At 40.1% G+C, this 20,538-nt stretch overlaps 1 protein-coding gene across 7 annotated transcripts in view; it reads left to right on the top strand.

The window, feature by feature from the left end:
- Window positions 1-20,538, top strand: part of LOC144471527 (A disintegrin and metalloproteinase with thrombospondin motifs 15) — a 151,939-nt gene that overhangs the window by 52,202 nt on the left and 79,199 nt on the right. For all 7 annotated transcript variants that reach the window (XM_078183705.1, XM_078183668.1, XM_078183660.1 and 4 more), the window contains exons 4-5: window positions 4,028-4,188; window positions 5,947-6,072. In XM_078183705.1, the coding sequence (XP_078039831.1) occupies window positions 4,028-4,188; window positions 5,947-6,072 (287 nt within the window). The remainder of the gene's footprint in view (window positions 1-4,027; window positions 4,189-5,946; window positions 6,073-20,538) is intronic.

Genomic DNA, 20,538 nt, shown 5'->3' with positions numbered 1-20,538 from the left:
TAAAAATTTTGTATTTTTATTTAAAAGATGTTTAGTTGATCGAAATATGATCCGTTTGTTACGATACTCTTCTACTAAGGCGTTTTAAATGTATGAATGCCATTTTGAAAGATGTTTTGGTCTTTCATAAGTAAAATCGGCGTAGAAAAAAATTATATAAATACTCGAATTCATGGTCATTCAAAAATCAAAATAAATGACGAAAATACAGAATTTTCAAAAAATTCTTTTTGACAAGACACGACGTTGCCAGTATTTACGATAAGACTTTAAGAGCGGTTATGTCATAAACAATGATATATAGCATAAACAGGAAGAGAAAAAGCCGACATTTTCTATACTCCTACCTAGTGAAATGAAACTGAGCAATGAGATTGATGAAACTGCGCACCATATGTTGGATGCAGGCCTGCGAGAGAAATACTAATTGCTCGATGCCGAAGGGAGCAAATAAAAAGAAAGATATCGCAGATATCAGTTAAGTTTCCGATCGGTTATCTTTGATCGCGAGACCTTCGTTCCCCTCTCTGCTGGCTGGAACATCGCGAAAGAACGCGACGTGCCGCGCCGCGGAGATTCAAATTAGGGCAATTAGACCGCAATGCGTACCGCCGATGCGTTTCGATGATGGAGCACACGCGCGTGTGCTTCGCCGCGTTCGAACCTGGCCACCGCACCGTTGCGCCAAGGCACCTTTATCAAGTTTAGCTCGTTAAGTTCTCGATTGTGCGGGACCGGTGCCCGTTCTACGAGACCTTGTCGCCGATAAAGCGCAGACAACGCGCGGACGGAACCAGATATTTATAAAGGACACGATCGCCCGGCATCGATCTGCGATCTCTCGGTTCTCAGAAGCGTAAATCGTTGGCGCACGGTTGCGGAATGGCACCAGGCCCGCTCCTATTCACAGAGCCTCCGACTCTCCTCGAAACGATCTAGGCTAATCCTGATTTAACTCCGAAAATATTGATGAGCAAGATTATAAATTGGTCGCTGCATACGAAATGTTTTCTTGGTATTGGAAATTTATGTAAAACGTGTATATTATTCAGCAATAAATCGGCGGGAGTGTCGCAATTGGCAGGCGGCAGAATGTCACTCCTGTTAACACTTCGATTGTCGCGCCAAAACCTCGTAAAATTTCATGAAATTAAAGTAATTTATTTAGTCAGATTAATATGGAAAAGTCATGTTGTATGATACCAATTATTTTCTCGACGATTTGAGGTTTGCCTATCCTAATAAAATTAGGTCGATATCAAAATTAATTTTTCGACGATTGGAAACATGTCGAAAATATAATTATTGCCCACTATGTGACCGACACGGCGCTCAACTGGACCATTGACTTGTGGTCAGTGATCAGTTAACTAGTGGTCACTTGACCAGTGATCAGTGATCAGTTAACTAGTGGTCACTTGACCAGTGGTCAGTGATCAGTTAACCAATGGTCAGTAATCAGTTGGTCAGTTGACCAGTAGTCATTGATCAGTTAACCAGTGGTCAGTAGTCAGTTGGTCAGGTGACAAGTGGTCAGTGGTCAGTTGAGCAATTGACCAGTGGTCCGTGGTCAGTGGTCAGTTGGTCAATTGACTAATTAACGAATGGTCAGTTGGTCAATTGACCAGTTAACCAATGGTCAGTGATCAGTAGTCAGTAGTCAGTTGACCAGTGGTTAGTGGTCAGTGGTCTGAGGTCAGCTGACCAATGATCAGTGGTTTAAGGTCAGAAAGCCACTGATAAGTGGTCAGTAGTCAGATAGCAGTGGTCATTAAATTCGACACATGCAATTAAACAATCTATACAATATAGCATATTATATTGTATTATCTGTTATTACACATACTGTTAAATTGCATCTGTCGATTACTTTAGAGGACGTTTGTATCGTAGCCAAATGGCAATATTTTCAACATCTCTGCTGCGTCTTTGTCACCAAGTTATTCACGATTCAAGTTAATCAATAATGGAGCTGGTCAACGAGCCAGCTTTCTGTCTTTGTGTTTCGCATGGCACGTCATTGTTTGTGCTTTTCATGACTTGACTTATGCGCGCCACTGTTGGTGAATCAGAGCGCTTTTTAACTGTTAATAACTTGAAGACAAAGAAATTACAATACAATCATCAGTCTTTATATAGACTTGTAGAATCATCTCTTAAAATATTTGACATACGCGGACATATATTTCTTTCCATATTATCTCTCAGGTTTGTCTACCATGTGGAACTCATTTTTGTAACTGGTGCACGGTTTTGGCTGTGACTCACATATTTTAGGTAGACACCCGGCTAGTTATTCTAAAATAAAAACTTAAACATTACAGCTGTGTAGAAACATTTATACTTTTTTTTAGTATTAGTAATTAAATATATAAAAACCAATGGGAAAAGTAGATCATAAAATAATTGTTGCGAGGAGTAAAATAAAACGTATGGTTTCTCATATGAAATACTAGAAAATATCCTGTATTCTATATTTCAATATCAGAAATATCGCTAACTTTCTTTCTAGAATTATTTTAAAAAATAAGAAAAAAGCTCCTGCAGTCAACGAATGATGTGTTGTCTATCTCAAAAAATCTAATTGTTTTATTTGTAACTCTTTATTCCCTTTCTATATAAATCGACTTTTAAAAAACACGCCCATATACACATATTATGTATAAAATATATCACATTTACTTTGCTTACTTTTAATGTTTCTTATTTTATATTTAAAAAACTTCATTGAGCTTTCAAAAATACTTTGTAAAAATTCGTCTTTTTCACGATGGGAAACCCATATTTAAAAGATGATCACAGAAATAAATTAAAAAATGTTCGAACACATACTTCTTTACAATACCTCGCGCGTTCAAACAACAAATCTAGCAGATCCTATTCAGTGTCAATAGACAGTGACGCCATAATTTTGCAATGCCGCAACGTTCCACGTTCTCCATACAATGTACGGTTCGTATTAGAAAAATTCACTCCGCTCGCGGACAACTGAAATGAATCCTCGTCCGAGGATTCAAATGCTGAATAAAAAAAATGAAAAAACAGTTACCGAAACAGTAGTCTTCGCTATATGTAGAACACGTTTGCGGTGAGATGTGAAACTAGATAGGCGAACATGGTCGAAGAAAAAGAATTGGTCAAACGGTAAACGTCGTTGTCGTGAAATGGTCGCCGCTTGCGTTTAACGCAACAACGCGACACCGCTGTTTTGTCACGCATCGATCGTTTGTCACCTGCCAATTTCTTGCAAGCCTCAACAATTACATGCGGCGAATGAACTAGTTAGTAACTGGCACGGATCTCTTGCGTTAAGTGTACGTATGAAGTAAGACCGGCTGTCATACACAGTCAGTCTCCCGAGAGGTATAATGTGCTACATACGCGAGTAAAACCCGAAGAAAGATTGATGGTTATAAAACTCCGGATAAAATTAGATCTTCGACATTGATTCGTCATATGTAGGAACGATTTAATTAATATAATGAAAGCTGTCGTTACTTGTCGTCAACGTTGTCATTGCTTGCGCGGATAATATACAAAATATGTATACTAGATGCGGGGAAATTTTTCTTTATAATCCAACAGTTTAATAGTTTTAAAATATCTTTGATAGAATTTAAAAATTATAATTCATAATATTGTCATTGATAATGTCCCTAACTTTCTTCTTCTTCTTCTTCTTCTTCTTCTTCTTCTTATTATTATTATTATTATTATATTTAGTACAGTTTTAATTGTAAAACAGTCTTTGAGTGACTATGCAGTATTTAACTGATTTTTCAAAATTCAATGATATCCACTGACTTTATTAAGCGTTTTATAAATAACTTATTAAACATTTTAATCTCACTAATAATAATTATATTGAAATTGTACAACAGTTACTATGTATATTAGCGAGATTGAATCTACAATTAAACTTAGTCTTCACGTTGATTGAAAACCAAAGTACATAAATTATTTATGATTCATCGCAAGTGTAGAGATTAAATACTTATTAATAATGAAATGATCGATGTGTTCGCAGCTGATCCATATTCTACTGCCAGAAGACATCACAGTGGTCACTTCCGGCTTGCTACAGCGGAAGTCTGGGATCCTCATCCTCAATACGAGTTCACTGCTTTTGGGAGACGCTTCCGTTTGCGTTTGGCACACGACTCCAGCTTCATCTCGCCAAATATTAAAGTAAGAGCACATCTCGATATTCGAATTTATATATAGTATTCTATCATTTTACAACTAAATTAACCGTGCTGTGGAAAATTACCTCCGTAGATTTGTTTCTCAGCAGTAATATGAAACAGAATGATAATTCTAAAATATTAACAAACTAATATATACTAATAAATAATTTTACTTGGAAAGTTTCGCAATCACTTAAACCTAAAGAACATTAAATCTTTTACTGGCATAATAATATTGCATTATTATAATAGCGCAGAAAAAATGTAGAAGGAACATTAAATTTATTGTCAACTCAATTGCTTCGTGTTCGTAATCTGTATCTGAGCAGAGTACGTATCTTTATACCGACATCGAACGTAGAAAATATCGCGAGGGAGTTTGTTTGGAAGTTCCATTCCAGAAGCGATAATTTAATCTAACCAGAGACGCTTTCATCGATGTTAATCCCATTACGTTATACGATGCTAGCGCGTTATTACTATGCTAATACACAAGATATCATCTTTGATGGTTCACCCGGTGCAAGCCGTTGAAACTTGCATAATGTCGCTTCCGCGCATCGGCGCCCGTAATAGTCGAGGTGTTAAAAGCGGCTGCCCGTGTAATACGATGGTTTTTAAATTGTTTTAAATGGTTTCGCTATGAATATCCGATAGCCGCGCATTAAACTCGGCGATTTTCTTCGGCACTCGGCGAAAGAAGTTTACTTAATAGGAATTTTTCGATCTTCGCGCGATAAATTGTTAAATGTTCCTACATTCTTTCATACTTTCTCTTCCTAAGGCACTACGCCTAACGCGTTTGGAAAGCGATCTCTTCCCACAAGTTATTTTAAAGCAACAAATGCTATTCTAATTTTGTTAGTATCAGTCGGAAATTATGCCATGGCTCTCTTAAATCGTTTAAATGTTACCATCGTTCCTTAGAAAATTTTGTAACATTAATTGTACGTGCACGTACACGGAGATACTACAAATCGCATTTTGCAATAATTCTTAAAATAACTGTTTCAAAGTCCTATACAGCGTGTTTCGTTTAACCTTTACTTGTTTCCAAAATCACTCGCCCACACTAGTCTAGTTTTAACCCTTTGCACTCCAGGCCATTTTTAAGCCTAGATCTAAAATAGCTATTTTATCCAGCTGTATTTCCATTTTATATAACTTAGTACAATTTATGAATATGCAATTGAGTCTAGTGAGGCACCAGAGAGCACTCTGAGTGCCTCAGAGGCACCACTCGAGTGCTAAGGCTTAAAGAAGCCATTTTCTTTCAAAGACCGTCCAAAAGTTAATGGCAATTCTTGTATACCTTCCTCTTTTTTCTATGGTTGTTGTCCTTAACCTTATCCCTATGTCTAAGACAGGGCCCGCTAATTATCCTTACTGATGAGTCCTCTAGCGAGCCTAGGACGAAACGCGATCCCTTTCTCCTTCTCGCGGCTGCCGGACCAAATGAAAACACATTTATTCTGAAAACATTTCGGAACCGATGCAAAAATTGGAAAATAATTTAGGCGTCGATACCCGGTACCGCAAATAGGCGCCGTAGCTGAAACAGATGGCATCTTCATATCCTCCTAAACCATGTCAAGAACCAAATTCGATAAAACAACAGTTTTCAAGTCCAGCTCTTGACACTATCCGTTTCCAAGCGATCGCGGTTCCTCGAATCGGTGCACGAGAGAAAATAGAAGCTTCACCGTAGAATGTATTTTCGGATTGATTACACCGCAATTGTTTCTCTTTGTTTGTGTAGATAACTCACATGAGCGCGAATACGAGCAGGAGAGAACATCCGGGCCATGAACTTGGATGCTTTTACAGCGGTGTCGTGGACGGCGATCCTTCCTCCTGCGTTACCGTCAGCCTTTGTCACGGAATGGTGAGTAGTCGAGTGTTTGGTCCTCTGCCATTTACGTTATCAAATTGACCTATTAGCTCCTAAGCAAACGAAGTAACGCGATTACAGCGAACGGTTATTTATTACGTACGAAAAGGTACGGTAAAGCACCCGAAAGTATATTTTTCCAAAGTATTTATGAAGCGTATTCTTTCTTTGCTCCGCGTGTTCCCATCGGACACCGCGCGAACTCGTCGAAAATAATATCCCGCGTCGCGGATTTTTCAGGCTTTCTGAAAATATCAGGGGCTAGCCTAAATAAGAGCGGGCTGCATGAAAATATTGGTGCTCGGTTGTCGTCTAAAAATACGTTCCTGCACGGCGCATCCTCCTTAGAAGTCATCGTCCAAGTAACCTCTCTCTAGGGACTCCGTCTCTCGCGAATTCCTTTTGAGACTCGTGTTACCAGAATGAAACAGTTGTGAAAATGCCTCACGCGTTTCTTCGCCAGCCGGCACACAAAGGCGTATTTCAAGTGCTTTGCATAAACAGGCATTTTTTTTTTGCTTCTGCCGGTTCTGCACTTCTTCGGGTCGCACGGAACGCTCGATACGCTTGGTACACGCACGGGCCGAAAACTATTGCAAAATCGTTGCAGGTGAGCACCGTAACTGGAAACCCGCGGAATAGATGAACACGACTATCGCCGCGGAGCGGAGAATTCGATTCTCTTCGCGTTGCAGATAGATTAGCGGACTGCGGGTTTCACGCGGTTTATAAACAAAAATGTGTGTTTGAAACTGGAAATAGTTGCACGATTAAATGCAACTATGAAAAGTAACACTAGCTAGGGTTTATTAACCCTTTTAGTGCCGGAGGGCCGATATATCGGCTCGCGCAGCACTGGCGAAAAGTGCCTTATACTTATACCTTTCTTATTTATATAATTTCCAATGAATACAGAAAATTGCCGTCATTGTTCCATTCTCAATTTCGTCCTTCATGCACTGCTTTTTGAATTATATAAATATTGCTTTTCGTTTGGTTTTTATGAGCCTTTTTCCAAATCCTAGCAAACTGTGAAATTTGCCTTTTCGCCCGGCACTAAGAGGGTTAAAATTATTAAAGAAAGAAAATTATACTTATCCGTTCTGCAATCGGTACAGAAACATTGTATTTTGCACAAAAATCTTCGAGGCATTCCGTGCTTTATTAGACTATATTTAGTAAGATTTAAGAACGTTTTTGAATTTTAAATTTTTCGAAGTCTGTTGATAGAATGTGGTATTTAAAAATATGTCGAATACTTCGTGTGCCATTGTATTGTGCTGTGTTACGATAATTATTGGAAAATGAGTCATTATACGGTTCGTCGATTCGCGATCGAAACAATTTACAACGGAAAGAGCTTTTCCACGGTGACAACTCGATCCGATGAGAAATCGACTGACGTCAAAATCATCTAGGATCCACTGCCCAACTCGGTCAGGGTGCACGGGCGCCACTTGGCGATCCGTTTGCCAAGATAATCCGGAAACTCGTTCTAGCGTTACCATGGCAAATGTCCAATCTGGACTGTGTGCCACCGACCAACGCGTTCGCTGCGAAATGCGCCGAGAATGCGGCCGTAAAAACACAGGCAACCGGCAATTACCTCTTCACAACCCCGTAAATACTTTTATCGGGCATCAGCGTGCCTTTACCGCGCATAATAGGAAATTATCACAATGCGTCCCGAATATCCGTATGCTCGCAGAAAACCGTCGAGTTTTGGTACACTCGGCGCGGGAAAATCTTGATGTCTTCGATCGAATGCTAATCGGGAATAAGAGGGTTAAGTACGTATGGCACATTTCGAGATAAATATATTCTCTTCTCTTTAATATACTCTTCTGTTTAAGACCTTTAGTCTCACAATCCTAGTCAAATTCAAATAAAAATGAATTTTCAAAGTTGCTTAAAAATTAGAGTCACCCATATTTGGGTGACGCGGCGCTCAACGTATTAAAGTTACTGTTTCAAATAAAACTCATAGTTCTTTATTGCTTTAAGTCATTTATAGGACGTTCAGTTAATTTTGAAAATGGTCTAAGTCAATTCAAACTTTAAATACAACATTTTCGTATGAAATTCATACAAAATTTCATACTCATAATATATTTCCATTAATCGAGACTAATAAAATTCTAAATAAAAAGATCGCATAACGTAAAAATATGTTTTCATTTATGCAAATGCAATTCATTAAATATCTCGAAACAAGAACATATATAACTTAGACTACTTTTATAATTATGGGGATGTATGTATATCTCCAGCATATTCTTTATTCGACACGAACGATATTCTCTGGAATAAAATATGCTTGAAATAGTTCAGCAAGAACCACGCCCCTCTACAGTTCCCTTACGAGCTAAAGGTGTCATCCTTTCAGAGTCGACGAAATCCATAGCAAGCACCAAGGCGCATCTATGGTAGTAGGTTGAACGTTCTCGAGTGACCAGATTTAGGATCTTTATTAAGAACTCGGAAGCCGTCGGGCTGACGGTAATTTCGCGGTGATTTATCGAGATGTTCGTGCCGATGACTGCAGAGAAATGTCCATCTCTCATAATGTCGCGGTGTAAAATTCTCAAAACTTGATTCGAAATGTTAACAAACGGAATTCTCGGATAGACGGCACCGACTTCACTAGACTGTCTCGTGGATTAGCTAATTGATGATGTAGAAGCGAAGCGGAAGCGTTCCTAAGTTAGCAGGTCCAACACCGAGGAATTTCGTGCGTGTGTAGACGACCGTAGGCCACCGGTTGCAGACTTTTGCTTTGGGACTGGCTCTTGGGGAATATCAAGGCTCTCCGCGCGGAAATTGCAAACCAGCTGTTAGCAACGTCCACGTTTGTTGCTGTCGAATGTTTACACCGCCGCGGTCTTGATTAATGCAGGTAGATTAACACGTTTGCCGACGCAATTTGTCTAGATTTAAAAAAAGGAAATTTCGTGCCAGTGTATTTAATGCTTGCTGAAAATTAGAATCGTTTTGATAAGTTCTCTTTTAGAGTTATTACCGAGTTTTAGAATAATATTTCTTTATGACAGTTTGAAGAGTATCGTGCTATTTTCCTACATTAAACATTCAATTTTTATACCAAAAGAAGTGCCACTAACGATATAAATGTGCTAGGGTCATGACCGACCCCAACTTTATGTTTTTATTTCATCTTCCAATAATTTTAGTTAAATAAAGTATATTTTTCTAAACTTACCCTATTTGATACATAGTCTAAGGATAGAATATCGGCTCATCCATTATCTAGAATTAAATTAACGCGTTCTTTATTTGGGGTTTATCGACGGTACAATATACCAGTTATTTCACGTTATGCCAGTCGAGAGATCGATAAGACAAATCCAAAATAAGTTCAGCTTATCAAGGTGGTCCGATCGCGTGAAGCAGTAAAATCTTAACCCTTCGTACTCGAAACTGTAATTCTAAAATAAATTTTTTTACATACAGCATTTTCGTTTTACACGACAAAATGTATTTTATGCGTATAAAATTGAATCTTGTAACTCATGCAACGACATTTGTACTTTTACTAATTTTCGAAACCTAATTTCTCGTAATATAGAAATTATTTTGGAACGTGCTGTAACAATTTTAGCGGTGCCCCGGAGTCGCCACTCGTGCGCAAATGGTTAAAACACGGAAAAGGTATTCCCGGGTGAAAATTATGTCTCGGCCGACTCGCGGCAATCAATAGCGCCGCTTAAACGTTCGAACGAGGCACTCTGTATTTCCGTCGCCGATAGAAACGCGATGCACACGGCAGCTTCGAGTTATCCAGCCAGCCCGTGAATCGATCTACCGAAGAGGTGTAAGATTAAACGCGCCGCGGCTTAGTAAATTTGCTTTCATAAGTAACGAGCAGAAGTCGAATGTACGCGTTGAATCCTGTGCCGTTACCGCGAATGCCGCGCATACACGCGCTGATAATTAATTAAAGGCGCGTTAAGAAGACGCCGGCCCCTCGAATATAACGTCTAAATAGAAGGAATTTATTAATCTGATTCATCCTTCTCAATTTGCAGCCACGGAGCTACCCCGTAGACGTTACACACCTCTACGGTGGCGTGCCGTTTTAAATCGTGGATCCCGGGTTTGAATAATCATTAGCGACACGGAAGTATCAATTTCAAATGGTGAATTCTCAGCGACGACAAAGTAGGGTCTCTTTGAAGGAGACGCGAAGTGTAGTAAAGTACAGAGTTCACTGTACATTTTATATGATTCTTTATTAATAGGTCTGTTTGATGCTCGACGAGCGTAGGCAGTCATCTCGAATGCTTTTGATGGTGTCTATTATTAAGTCGGTATATATGGGCATCGCATAAATAAAGCGAGGCACCCGTTTTCGTCTGGAAAGAATATCGTTTTAAGTGAGAAACAAAGAGCTTCGTGTGCTGCTACTTTGTTTCGTTGCTTTGTTATTTCGTTCCTTGAGCCTGTACAATCATCAACCATTTTAGAACCAATTACGGTATATTAGCGGCATCTGTATATTATGCTCAATTCACCGGGTTACTGACAAATATTTTATTTCCTTAAACACCAACAGATTAATATATTAAACTAATCAGTTAAGTCTCTAACAGTTTTATGCTGAAAAACGATACGCTGCCCGGACATTTCAACTGCCGTTAGCAAAAATCATCGATACGTCAACACGTCTTTTTTAGCATGCCAATGTTCCCGATAAACGACCGTCTGCGACATACATGTGTCGCGTTTGATTTCACGAAATCTGTGTTTTACGGGCTAGTCTACGATCACCGCAGATGCAGTTCCTCGAAACGGCCGTGTAATGGCGAAGGTTTATTGCCGGGCTTGCGTGTGAATTTCCGCGGAAGGAAAATAATGAGCAGAAATCGACGGGCACGGCCGATATTCGCGTGTTGTCGGAGAACGCGTTCCCGGAACCATGAATTTACATGATCTTCCTCGTTCGTCGGTTTTCGTGTTAAAAAATATGAAGGAAACACCAGACGAGCTTCTTTGGAATTTTATTCGCGCATTATCGTGTGCCGGGCTGTTCGAGTGTTTGGAAAAAACTTCCAAATCGGTGCAAAATAACAAGATCATTTTCAACGAATAGAGGCACGCGTATCCGCCTCGGAAGCAAAATCTCATTGTCGTACTTTTACACGTTTTCTTGGAATTCGGGTTGCTGTGAGATTTCAATCGCAACGACAGGCTACCATAAATTAACCCTTTCCACTCAAAGTCATTTCAATTGTAAATCGAAAATTATTTATCTAACTCATAGTATTTCTACTTTATGAAATGTTACTTGTACAGCTACACATTTAATAATTTTTTAAATCCAAACTCTGCTGTTATAAAAATTATTTTGAAACGTGATATACAATTTCTGTGTTAATGGAAAATTCTAAATGGTACCAAATAATGTTAAAAATGCTAGAAATGGATAGTATCAACCGAGTCGTAGTCTTAGGCGGAACGACGAAATTTCAACCGTGCATAAGGGTTAGAAAAGTCCACGAAAAAAAATGTCGAGCCCGTAACAGATCCCTTATCTGCAGTTACCTCGTTAGAGAGCGTTACGGCTGACTGTTAGCTGTCACGGACGATCACTGTTACCCATCCACCTAACGAATCGAGGAAGACTAGAAAATCGCGTTACAGGATGTACCTTTAATTGGGGGATGCTTGTAACCCGAGTCGGTAGAAGCGTAACTGCTGCTTTCCGATCGGCCGGCTGATTTATCGACGAAGGACGCCTGTCTTACTTCTTGCTCCACTTCGAGGACAACGTTTGCATTTTAGAAAACCCTTTCGAAACATTAATCAATGCTAAAGCATCGTACTTACGACATGCGACCAACTCGAACGCAACATTGCATTTAATTCAATGAAATGTAAGTACGTATAATATAAAATGTGCAAAAAATGAGCCGACTCTTTTGTTATAACAAAAAATTTCTTTCAATTCTGCTGGAACCTACTAGTTAGGGCTAATCAGCACCATGTGAATTAATATCGGATCTCTGAACCAATTTAGTTTATAAAACATCAGAAGTTTCCTTAGATTTTTCTATTACTTATTTGTACTTGTTATCATCTTTATACTCGTTAATTCAGTTTAGCTGATTCATCTAAATAATTTACAAGCATGTACTCAATTTATCGCTGTAGCTTAAGAACGCAAAAAACAAATGTATTTAAACAACCAATTAATGATTGGAAGGCTATTCAAATCCAAGCTTGTTCATATTAACTTTGTATTAAGCAAATGAAAATGGGATCCGATCGAGCAAAGCTAGCAACAGCTGCATGACACTTCGCAGTCTGCTAATGACATACTGACTTACCTCACCGATTACATTGAAACTATTCGCACACACAGAGTCGCAGCTTTTACAGTCGCGTGCGCGCGTACCACATAATATTTCAAGAAAAAAAGCACTCCGGTGTAACCGGAGAAATTCTCGATACATCGGGAACCCGGCGATTTCTCGTCGGAAAGAAAGTTAAAAGACTAGGTGTTAAGAATTCCAGGTGTCCGGACCCGAGGAGCCCGACGAGGCGTAATGTCCCGCGCTGTCTCGTAACTTTTTAAATTCACCGTAAAGTTCCGAGACGAGGAGGCGCACCGGGTCGGCCCCGCGGTTGTTTTTACGGTTTAATTGACGGCGATCGTCAACCGACTCGTTAATGGTCGTTAAATCAATCGGTGCCGCGGATTCCCCCGCGGACGGTTTCGCGGAATCTCTCGCGAATCGGATCGCGTTCCGGGCGAGCCGGCCGATTTTCTGGCGGCGCACGCATTGCCATAACGCGTCCGCCACCGGATTTCGTTCCCGAGCGCGCCCGCGCCCGCGCGTGCATGTTCCCGAAGGTGCACGGCGGCGGAATAAGTTTACGAGCATGTTTTTACGAGCATCTCGTATTCTTTCGCACGGCTATTTTCGACGCGACGCCGGCGGCCTGGGAATTTAATGAATGAAATTTGAACTTCCACACGAATTGGCCGGGTTCAACGACACCCTCACGACCGAATTGTGTTCGAACCTTGCTGCGGCGGACGGGGCCTCTCTCGCGATTCCATCTTTCGCCGGGCAAGTGGAAGCAGTTTAACCGATCGTCGAGCGACGAAACTTTTTCACCCGCTCCTTATCGGAGATCTTTTTTTTTATGGATCTTTAAACGACTCTGTTAAAAGCAACGCATTTCTTTTTTAATTACAAAGAAGAAGATATTCTTTAAAAGATATCACAGTGAAACTTTGATTATACGAATCACTGTTGTCCGAGCTCTTAATTAACTTTAAGCATATTAAGATTATTCATGGATGTTTTGTTTATCCGTCTCGTTGTTCTTTTATTCCTCCCAGAACCTCCTCAACAGTTCGTGTGTTTGCAGGAGAGTTTTCTTGATGCAGGTTCCACAAAATTATGCATTTTAAGTTGTACTTGGTAAATGTAGACTCAAATTATATATGCATTTGTTCTTTATGACCTGTGCTACGATTTTATGCAAACTTGGCAACAATGTAGGGAGTGCGGTGTACAGTGAACGATTCTTCTGCAAAGTGGAACATCAAAGGATTATAGTGTTTAATTAATGAGATAGTGCTGCACGGAGACAGTTCCAGGTGGATTCGTTTTACGCGTATGGCGAGCGCGTAGAGGCTGTGAGTATATAAGAAAAAAATACCAGAAATTGTAATATTACTTAAATTAATTGAAATTACAAATACTAGACAAATATTAGAATTTACTGGCTGCGTAAATACGGATGCAAAAATATACCACGTAAACGGCGCTATAATTTAACAGGTAAAAAGGTGGCGCGTAAATCAAGAGACGGATGTAATTATTTCATATCTGACATTAGGCGCTGCTCGTACAAATCTCATTGTATAGCCGATTGGAACTAGTTACAGTCAACGAAAAATATTAGGATCAGATACTAGCATTATTATCTGGCTCGAGATCAAATTGGTTTATACGATTCCGAGCAACAGCGATCTTTGTCCGCGCGACGAAAGTGGACCACCGTGAAACGAACAACTCGGACCCGAACTCACACGTGGAAATAATAAAGTAACACTTTACACGGGGCGGCCGGTGCGCGCAGCATTAATTAAAGCCGGTCGCGCCGCGTGAAATAGAACAGAAGAAAAAAAAAGACAGAAGACGGCCGGACAGGAATCCCGGTGACGGAGGGAAAAAGACGCGGCCGGTAAATCATACTCGCGCGGCGTTAAATCTTCAGTTTTTCTCGCGAGTCAACGGGACGCGTTCGCAGTCGAGTTTCTGCCTGAAAGATTGTCGACATTAAAGAGCCGATGCCATTCATTCTTTCTTTTTCCCCTCCACCGGACCCGTGCGCGCCGCGGCGTGTCCATTCAATGCAGAAACTGCTCCGCGCTGGAATCGCAGGCGTCTCGGCGAACCGATCGCGAATGCGGTAAATCTTCGCGGAATTTTATGATAGCCGTCCCGCCGTCTTTTTCGTTCCTGACCTCGGTCGGACATTGTTCGAGGTGTATTAATAATGTAACTGTAAATAAACAGACACACGCAGGTGTGCACCGGCATAAAATGCAACGCGAGAAGCCGCTTCTTTTTTAATTATCCGAAGAATCTCGTACAAGTCGAACGAAGGTCTCCGGGAGACGCGAGCAGCGCGCGCAACGTTTTCCTTCTTTTTCTCATTCTGGAATTGATCGCACCTGAAACTCGAAACATGTTCGGATTCTTTCGACGATGTTCGCTGCCGTTCTGAACGCGGTATTCGACGACGAGCGTGTTTCCAGTACATCGAGAGACACGCGCGATAATGCGCTGTATTTTGAAAAAGTAGTTGGTCTAAATACCTGTTCTAATATCTGTAATAATCTCGCTGCACAGATTGCTGATTTTTACGTAATTGAAAAGTACCCGCGTATAAAAATATGCAGCTGAAACTATGCAGGGTATGCTCTATATTATAGTACGAAAGAAGTTATACTTCTTAAGAATAAAAATTCTGCCAACGACATAAAATTAACCCTTTGCACTCGAGTGGTGACTCTGAGGCACCACTAAAATTTTTACAGCACGTTTCAATATAATTTTTATATTATGAAAACTTAGATTTCAAAAATTATTAAAAGTATAACTGTTGTTGCACGAGTGACAAGATTCAATTTTATATGCATAAAATACATTTTGTCGTGTAAGATAGAAATGCTGTATGTCAGAAAAATTACTGTAGAATTACAGTTAAAATGGCCTCGAGTGCAAAGGGTTAAAACATTTTCTAATACCTTTGTAAATGTGCTCCAACTTTTTTAGAACGATTCAACACCAAGATTTCCCTTTAAAAGCGATTGTGTAACATTTCCTCGCGCATCTGCGTTTTCCGCATTTTGCACAATATAATGTATTTTGCAAATACAATGGTTTCGAATTCTTAAAACGAGAATAACAAAAGGAAAAATGCGTGAAATTTAAAGAAATCATGTGTTACATCTCATCACGCTTCCAACATCGTTCGAACATCGTACTACCACGTTCTCGTGTCACAACACGCGCAGCCAGCTTTCAAAAGTACAATGAAAGATTAGGCTTCTCCCGGGACGACTTCATCGCTGAGCAGTCGAGCAGCCGGACGCTTTCGCCTCTATCCCCGTCAAATCGTAGGAATCGAATTTCACGAGGAAACTGCCACTTTCAATCACCTCTGTCGTCGGCGTTGCCGTTTGCCGATGCCGGTAGTTACGCAACCGTAAAACGGCGGCGTTTGCACGCGCGAAAGCCGACGTGTCTTCGCGAGCGGGGCAGACGATCGGTCAGACCGGAGATCTACGGCTGTCCATCGTTTTAATCGGCAGAACGGGATCATTCGTGACCGTGACCGTGCCGAGGAAGCTGGGCCACGTGTATCTGGGTCATACGCAGTCATGGTTATTTCAAGCTCCCGCGACTGTCTTCTTTTCTTTCCACGATGCTTTCGCGGATCACTTCTGCACTCTGAACTGTCTTGCACTCGCTGATAGAAAAATACCAGACGTGACAGCTGATTTTTCACTGGGCGTTGTATCTGCCATGTGTCCCGTAGACGGAGACGATACTAATTAGTAAGACGATTTATTTGCGAACTATAAAGCGAGAGAAGAGAATGCGAAGCTCGTTAATCACGTACAAATTTATTATTAATTATAAAGAGACATTTCCTGTTGAGAAAGCGACATTGTCGAGAGAGGAAGGAAATTAACAATTAATGTAATATACTTGGAAGCGAGATATCAAGTTTTAATAAGATGATAGTATGTATATATGACAGTATATAATAATAAAAATTGTCTCTTTCAATTACAAGAAACACGAGACGAGCACAAGACCTTTTGCATGTTTAATCATTTTAATAAGCTCAAATTAGTACATCAACAGCTTCCATCCTGTGGCACGAAAGTGGTCCGAGAAGTTCGCGCGACTTCCCGGTGTCAACAATCGAATGAAAAAATCATTCAGCGATCGGCAAGTTAAAGCTCGGCGAACGATCGTAAACCGACACTTTGTCGAATCGCGAATTCGAAGAAATATTACGCTCTGTTCTGCGCGGAATGTTTACGCATATCGGGTGATCGGCAACGACCGCGAACTCGCGGAAATTAGCATAGGAGATTTTCGGTCTCGGCTAGGTTTCATAGAGGGTCCTCTAAAAATAGTCGCGGTTCAAGGTGCTCGTAGGTTCAGCAAAGAAGAATCCGCGCATGAAACGCCGCAAGGTGGTGGCGCGCCTTGTTTTACGAGACTTTTACATCCCCTCACCTGTTGATGCGGCTGACTGGAAGTCATCGAGCGTGTTCCTTTTGCACGTTACCCGGAAACGCCTTGGGCGCCGCGCCAGAGTTTCTTCGCTCTCGCGCCGGTGATCCGAAGAGATCGCCGAGGACTCGATCGTATATCAGAAGCCCCCGGATTTATTGACGGCCCCGAGACGCTGTGCAGACAAAAGCTCTTCCAGAGGAGTCGTCCCGGAAAATATTCGAGACACGCGGAAATACTTTGAAAACGCTTTCGATCCCGTATGCGTGGGGATCAAATTCCTCGCGCGGAGAAAGAGACGAGTGTACGAGCGTACAACGTTGTTCGAAAATATTGTTGGAATGTCTTACGTTTCTCTTTGCTTATTTATTACGTTGCCTCGTGAATATTATGTCGTTGTAGAACATCAGCAGCATTCATTGATCGATCGCGTTGATTAAATTGCATAGCAAACATATATTTACAAATACATTTTACCTGCTATTTCGTTGTTTGTTCTTATAATATATTTTACATGATCAAATTTTTATTCTAATTAGATGCGGAGGTTTACTCGGTATGTTCGAGTCACTCATGATTGTTTTATCAAAACTGTCAAGGAACAATCGGTGAACACAACCCAATGCAAAGACAAACGGTAGATGAAAAAATATATGTAATAGATATATAAAAATTTAAATAATTATATATATAAAAATATATTTATGCTAGATAAAAAATAAATTATGTGAATTTGGGGAACGTAAACAGTGCTCCGTCAGATAATACAAAAAAAGACACATGAAAATAGGAGAAGAGTCATCGCTGTTAGTAACACAAGAAAACAGTTTAATTGAACGTTCGTCGTGACATCTTTACTTGTCGCAGTATTCTGACTTTATTAACCTCTTAAAGCATGAATTATATCACTACTTATTAACCGCAATTGTTATTCTAGACGCTTAGCGGTTCAAATAATACATATTCAAACGAAGAATATTTTTTACAAGTATATATGTATAAAGTTAAGAAATAAGACTAATTTTTTAAATAATGAAAGGAGAATAAATTAAATTTGTTAACTGGTCTGCGACACCCTAAATCCTCGCTTAACCAATAATGCGTGTTTCTTAGATTATTTTATCTCTATATTATATCTTAGTCTATTTAAAAACATTTGAAATTACAAAGACTTTAGTCACAGGAAATGATCGATTGTATTACTGTGTTTAAGCAATTGGTAATTCTAGTCGGAAATAAATCCTTCAAATACGGATGCACCCGACGAGAGACGCGAAAATCGATGATGAAATCCTGAAAGCTTGAACGATCACGAAACTTAATGTTCTATGACATCGTAAAGCCTTTCAATTTCCGTTACCTTTATTGCAACGAAATTATCGGACAGTCCGCCGAGGATAGACTCGAATGCTTATTGCTATTCGGATTGTTCGCGGACCTTCGATTGCACACACATCGGAACCCCGAGGACGTGTACCGAAGACGAGACGCATGGGAAAGCTAACGGTGTAATTGCTATTGGATTTTAAATTGCGAGTTTTACGCACCCTTTGGCTGTGAGGGTAAGAGAGGTAGAGAAAGCGAGAATTATTTGCGACTGTTCTTTGCGAAATTTATTGCTGGTCCGGCTCGTACGTCATACCGTGTCTTGTGCACCTAAACTTTAGTGACTATTCCTCGTCGCATTCACCACTAGACGAACCTGAATTCTTGTGCCTGGTGAAAAATTCATTTCTTTCATCGATCAAAAATGTTGAATAACAAAGCGCCACAAGTGTTAAATTACAATGTTAATTATTTGTCGAGATTCCTCGCCGAATGCCAATTATTCCGTAGAAATGATTATATTAATATGTACGTAATATTTATCTATAAAAAGTGTATATTTATGCATTTTACAATACAAGTGCTTTCGATGTGAATAACGTTAAAAAATAGGCATTTGATGAAATTTTACGAAAAATTTGTTTCGCTAGATTAGCAAGCACGCTTTACACTGTTTTCAATTGCGATGCACCTTTCTTGAAATTATTCCCCAGTGTTTTTCAATTCCATTTAAATTCGGCGAACAAGTCGATCACGTCAAAACTCTAATGTCTTTCTCATCTAACTACTGCTTTGTTTGCTTTGATAAACGAACCGCGGCGTTATAGAAGCTAAAAAATCAAGTTGTCATGCTCAGAATCTTCGCAAAATGGTGTCGTAAACATCTCTGACGGTTCCGTATACTGTGTCGAATTTAATATAGATACAATTATAATAGATTCAACAGGTTGGTGTCTTTTCTATTGGCTTTGAATGCAGTACAAACCATCGACGAACCACCGTTGAAGTTATGACTCATTGTAACGTTCGTGTATTTTCTGAGATCAGTATATACTGTGCCGGATTTATATAAACTGTTATTTATAAATTATTATCCACAGATCATTATTCAAATCGTTCGCTATAAACACGTGGAAAATTTCGAGCAGTGCAACAACGATCCATCGAAGATCGCTCGAAATATACATTGGCCCGCTGTGACCGAACTTTACCTGGGCAGAGGTGATTCGCACGTGCGAAAGTATAGTTCGGCGATTTGTAATTCGGCACGTGCGGACCCGAGTAACCCTCGAAAGAATCTGCGTAATGTTTTGGGAGCAGTTACACGATCACCGTTTGTAAGCAACGAGCAGCGGGGCGTCCGACGTCTAGATACCTAAGTTCGTGGCGCGAGCGTGCGAAATCTAATTTTGCAAAAGTGGGTTACGCGCTCGCGAGCGTCGCGTCACGACGCGACGACGACGCGGAGGCTTGCTCGGCGTACGTCTAGACGGGCCCGTGTTCCCTTGTTCCTTTGTTCCAGCGGTGCTCCCTCGGCCACGATTGATAACGACAAGATCAAATATTTATCGTGCCAATGAGCCAGCTAGAAACGCCACTATTTTATTAACGCGTTCGTCGCCGGCCGACTGCGCGGGGATTTAATGTGATTTGTGATTTAATTCGTCGTCGTCGACTGACTTCGGTGAACTATGCTTCTGGAGATTAAACGCATTACTCCGATCGATTAACGTTTGGACGAAATTGAAATTTATTGGCGGCCGTAAGAAACTGACGCCGAGTTAGACATTTTACTTTTATTGCTGTTACAGGCTCTATTGCACGGTCTGGGTAACTGGTTTTCATGGTATACTGTGCAAGGGCTTACAGATTTCTGCTGTTATGTATAGTTAACTGGTTTGCAGTCTATCGGCGCGTCATTACTTATAAATTGTTAAATTTCTCGCAAAATGTTGCTGAAGTCGCGTTCTGTTCTATATATATTCAAATTAGGATCTCGTTAATTGAATCTCATTTCACACTTTCTTTATAGTTTGTAAATATGACTCGTGTTGGTCAGAGATTACGATTTTGTAATAAAGGATTAATTACCTTAAAAAGAAGCTGCTATATACAAATGTAACAAATACTAATCTAATTACTGTATCTATTCACCAAAACATATTATAAGGAACCGATAAGTCAATTAAGTGTACAAAGTTTTGGTCAACTGCGAACAATAACTTGAACTGTTTTAACTGGACGTTTAGTTCGCACGTTTTCAAACTATTAAGAAAAAGATATTAAAATGATACCTACTATATTAGTTCGAAACAAACTTACTACATCTCTTGGACTTGAGAAA

This window comes from Augochlora pura, chromosome 1, assembly GCF_028453695.1.
Source record: "Augochlora pura isolate Apur16 chromosome 1, APUR_v2.2.1, whole genome shotgun sequence".
Classification (NCBI taxonomy): domain Eukaryota; kingdom Metazoa; phylum Arthropoda; class Insecta; order Hymenoptera; family Halictidae; genus Augochlora; species Augochlora pura.
The sequence above is the reverse complement of the archived record's forward strand: the minus strand, read 5'-3'. Positions and strand labels throughout refer to the sequence as shown.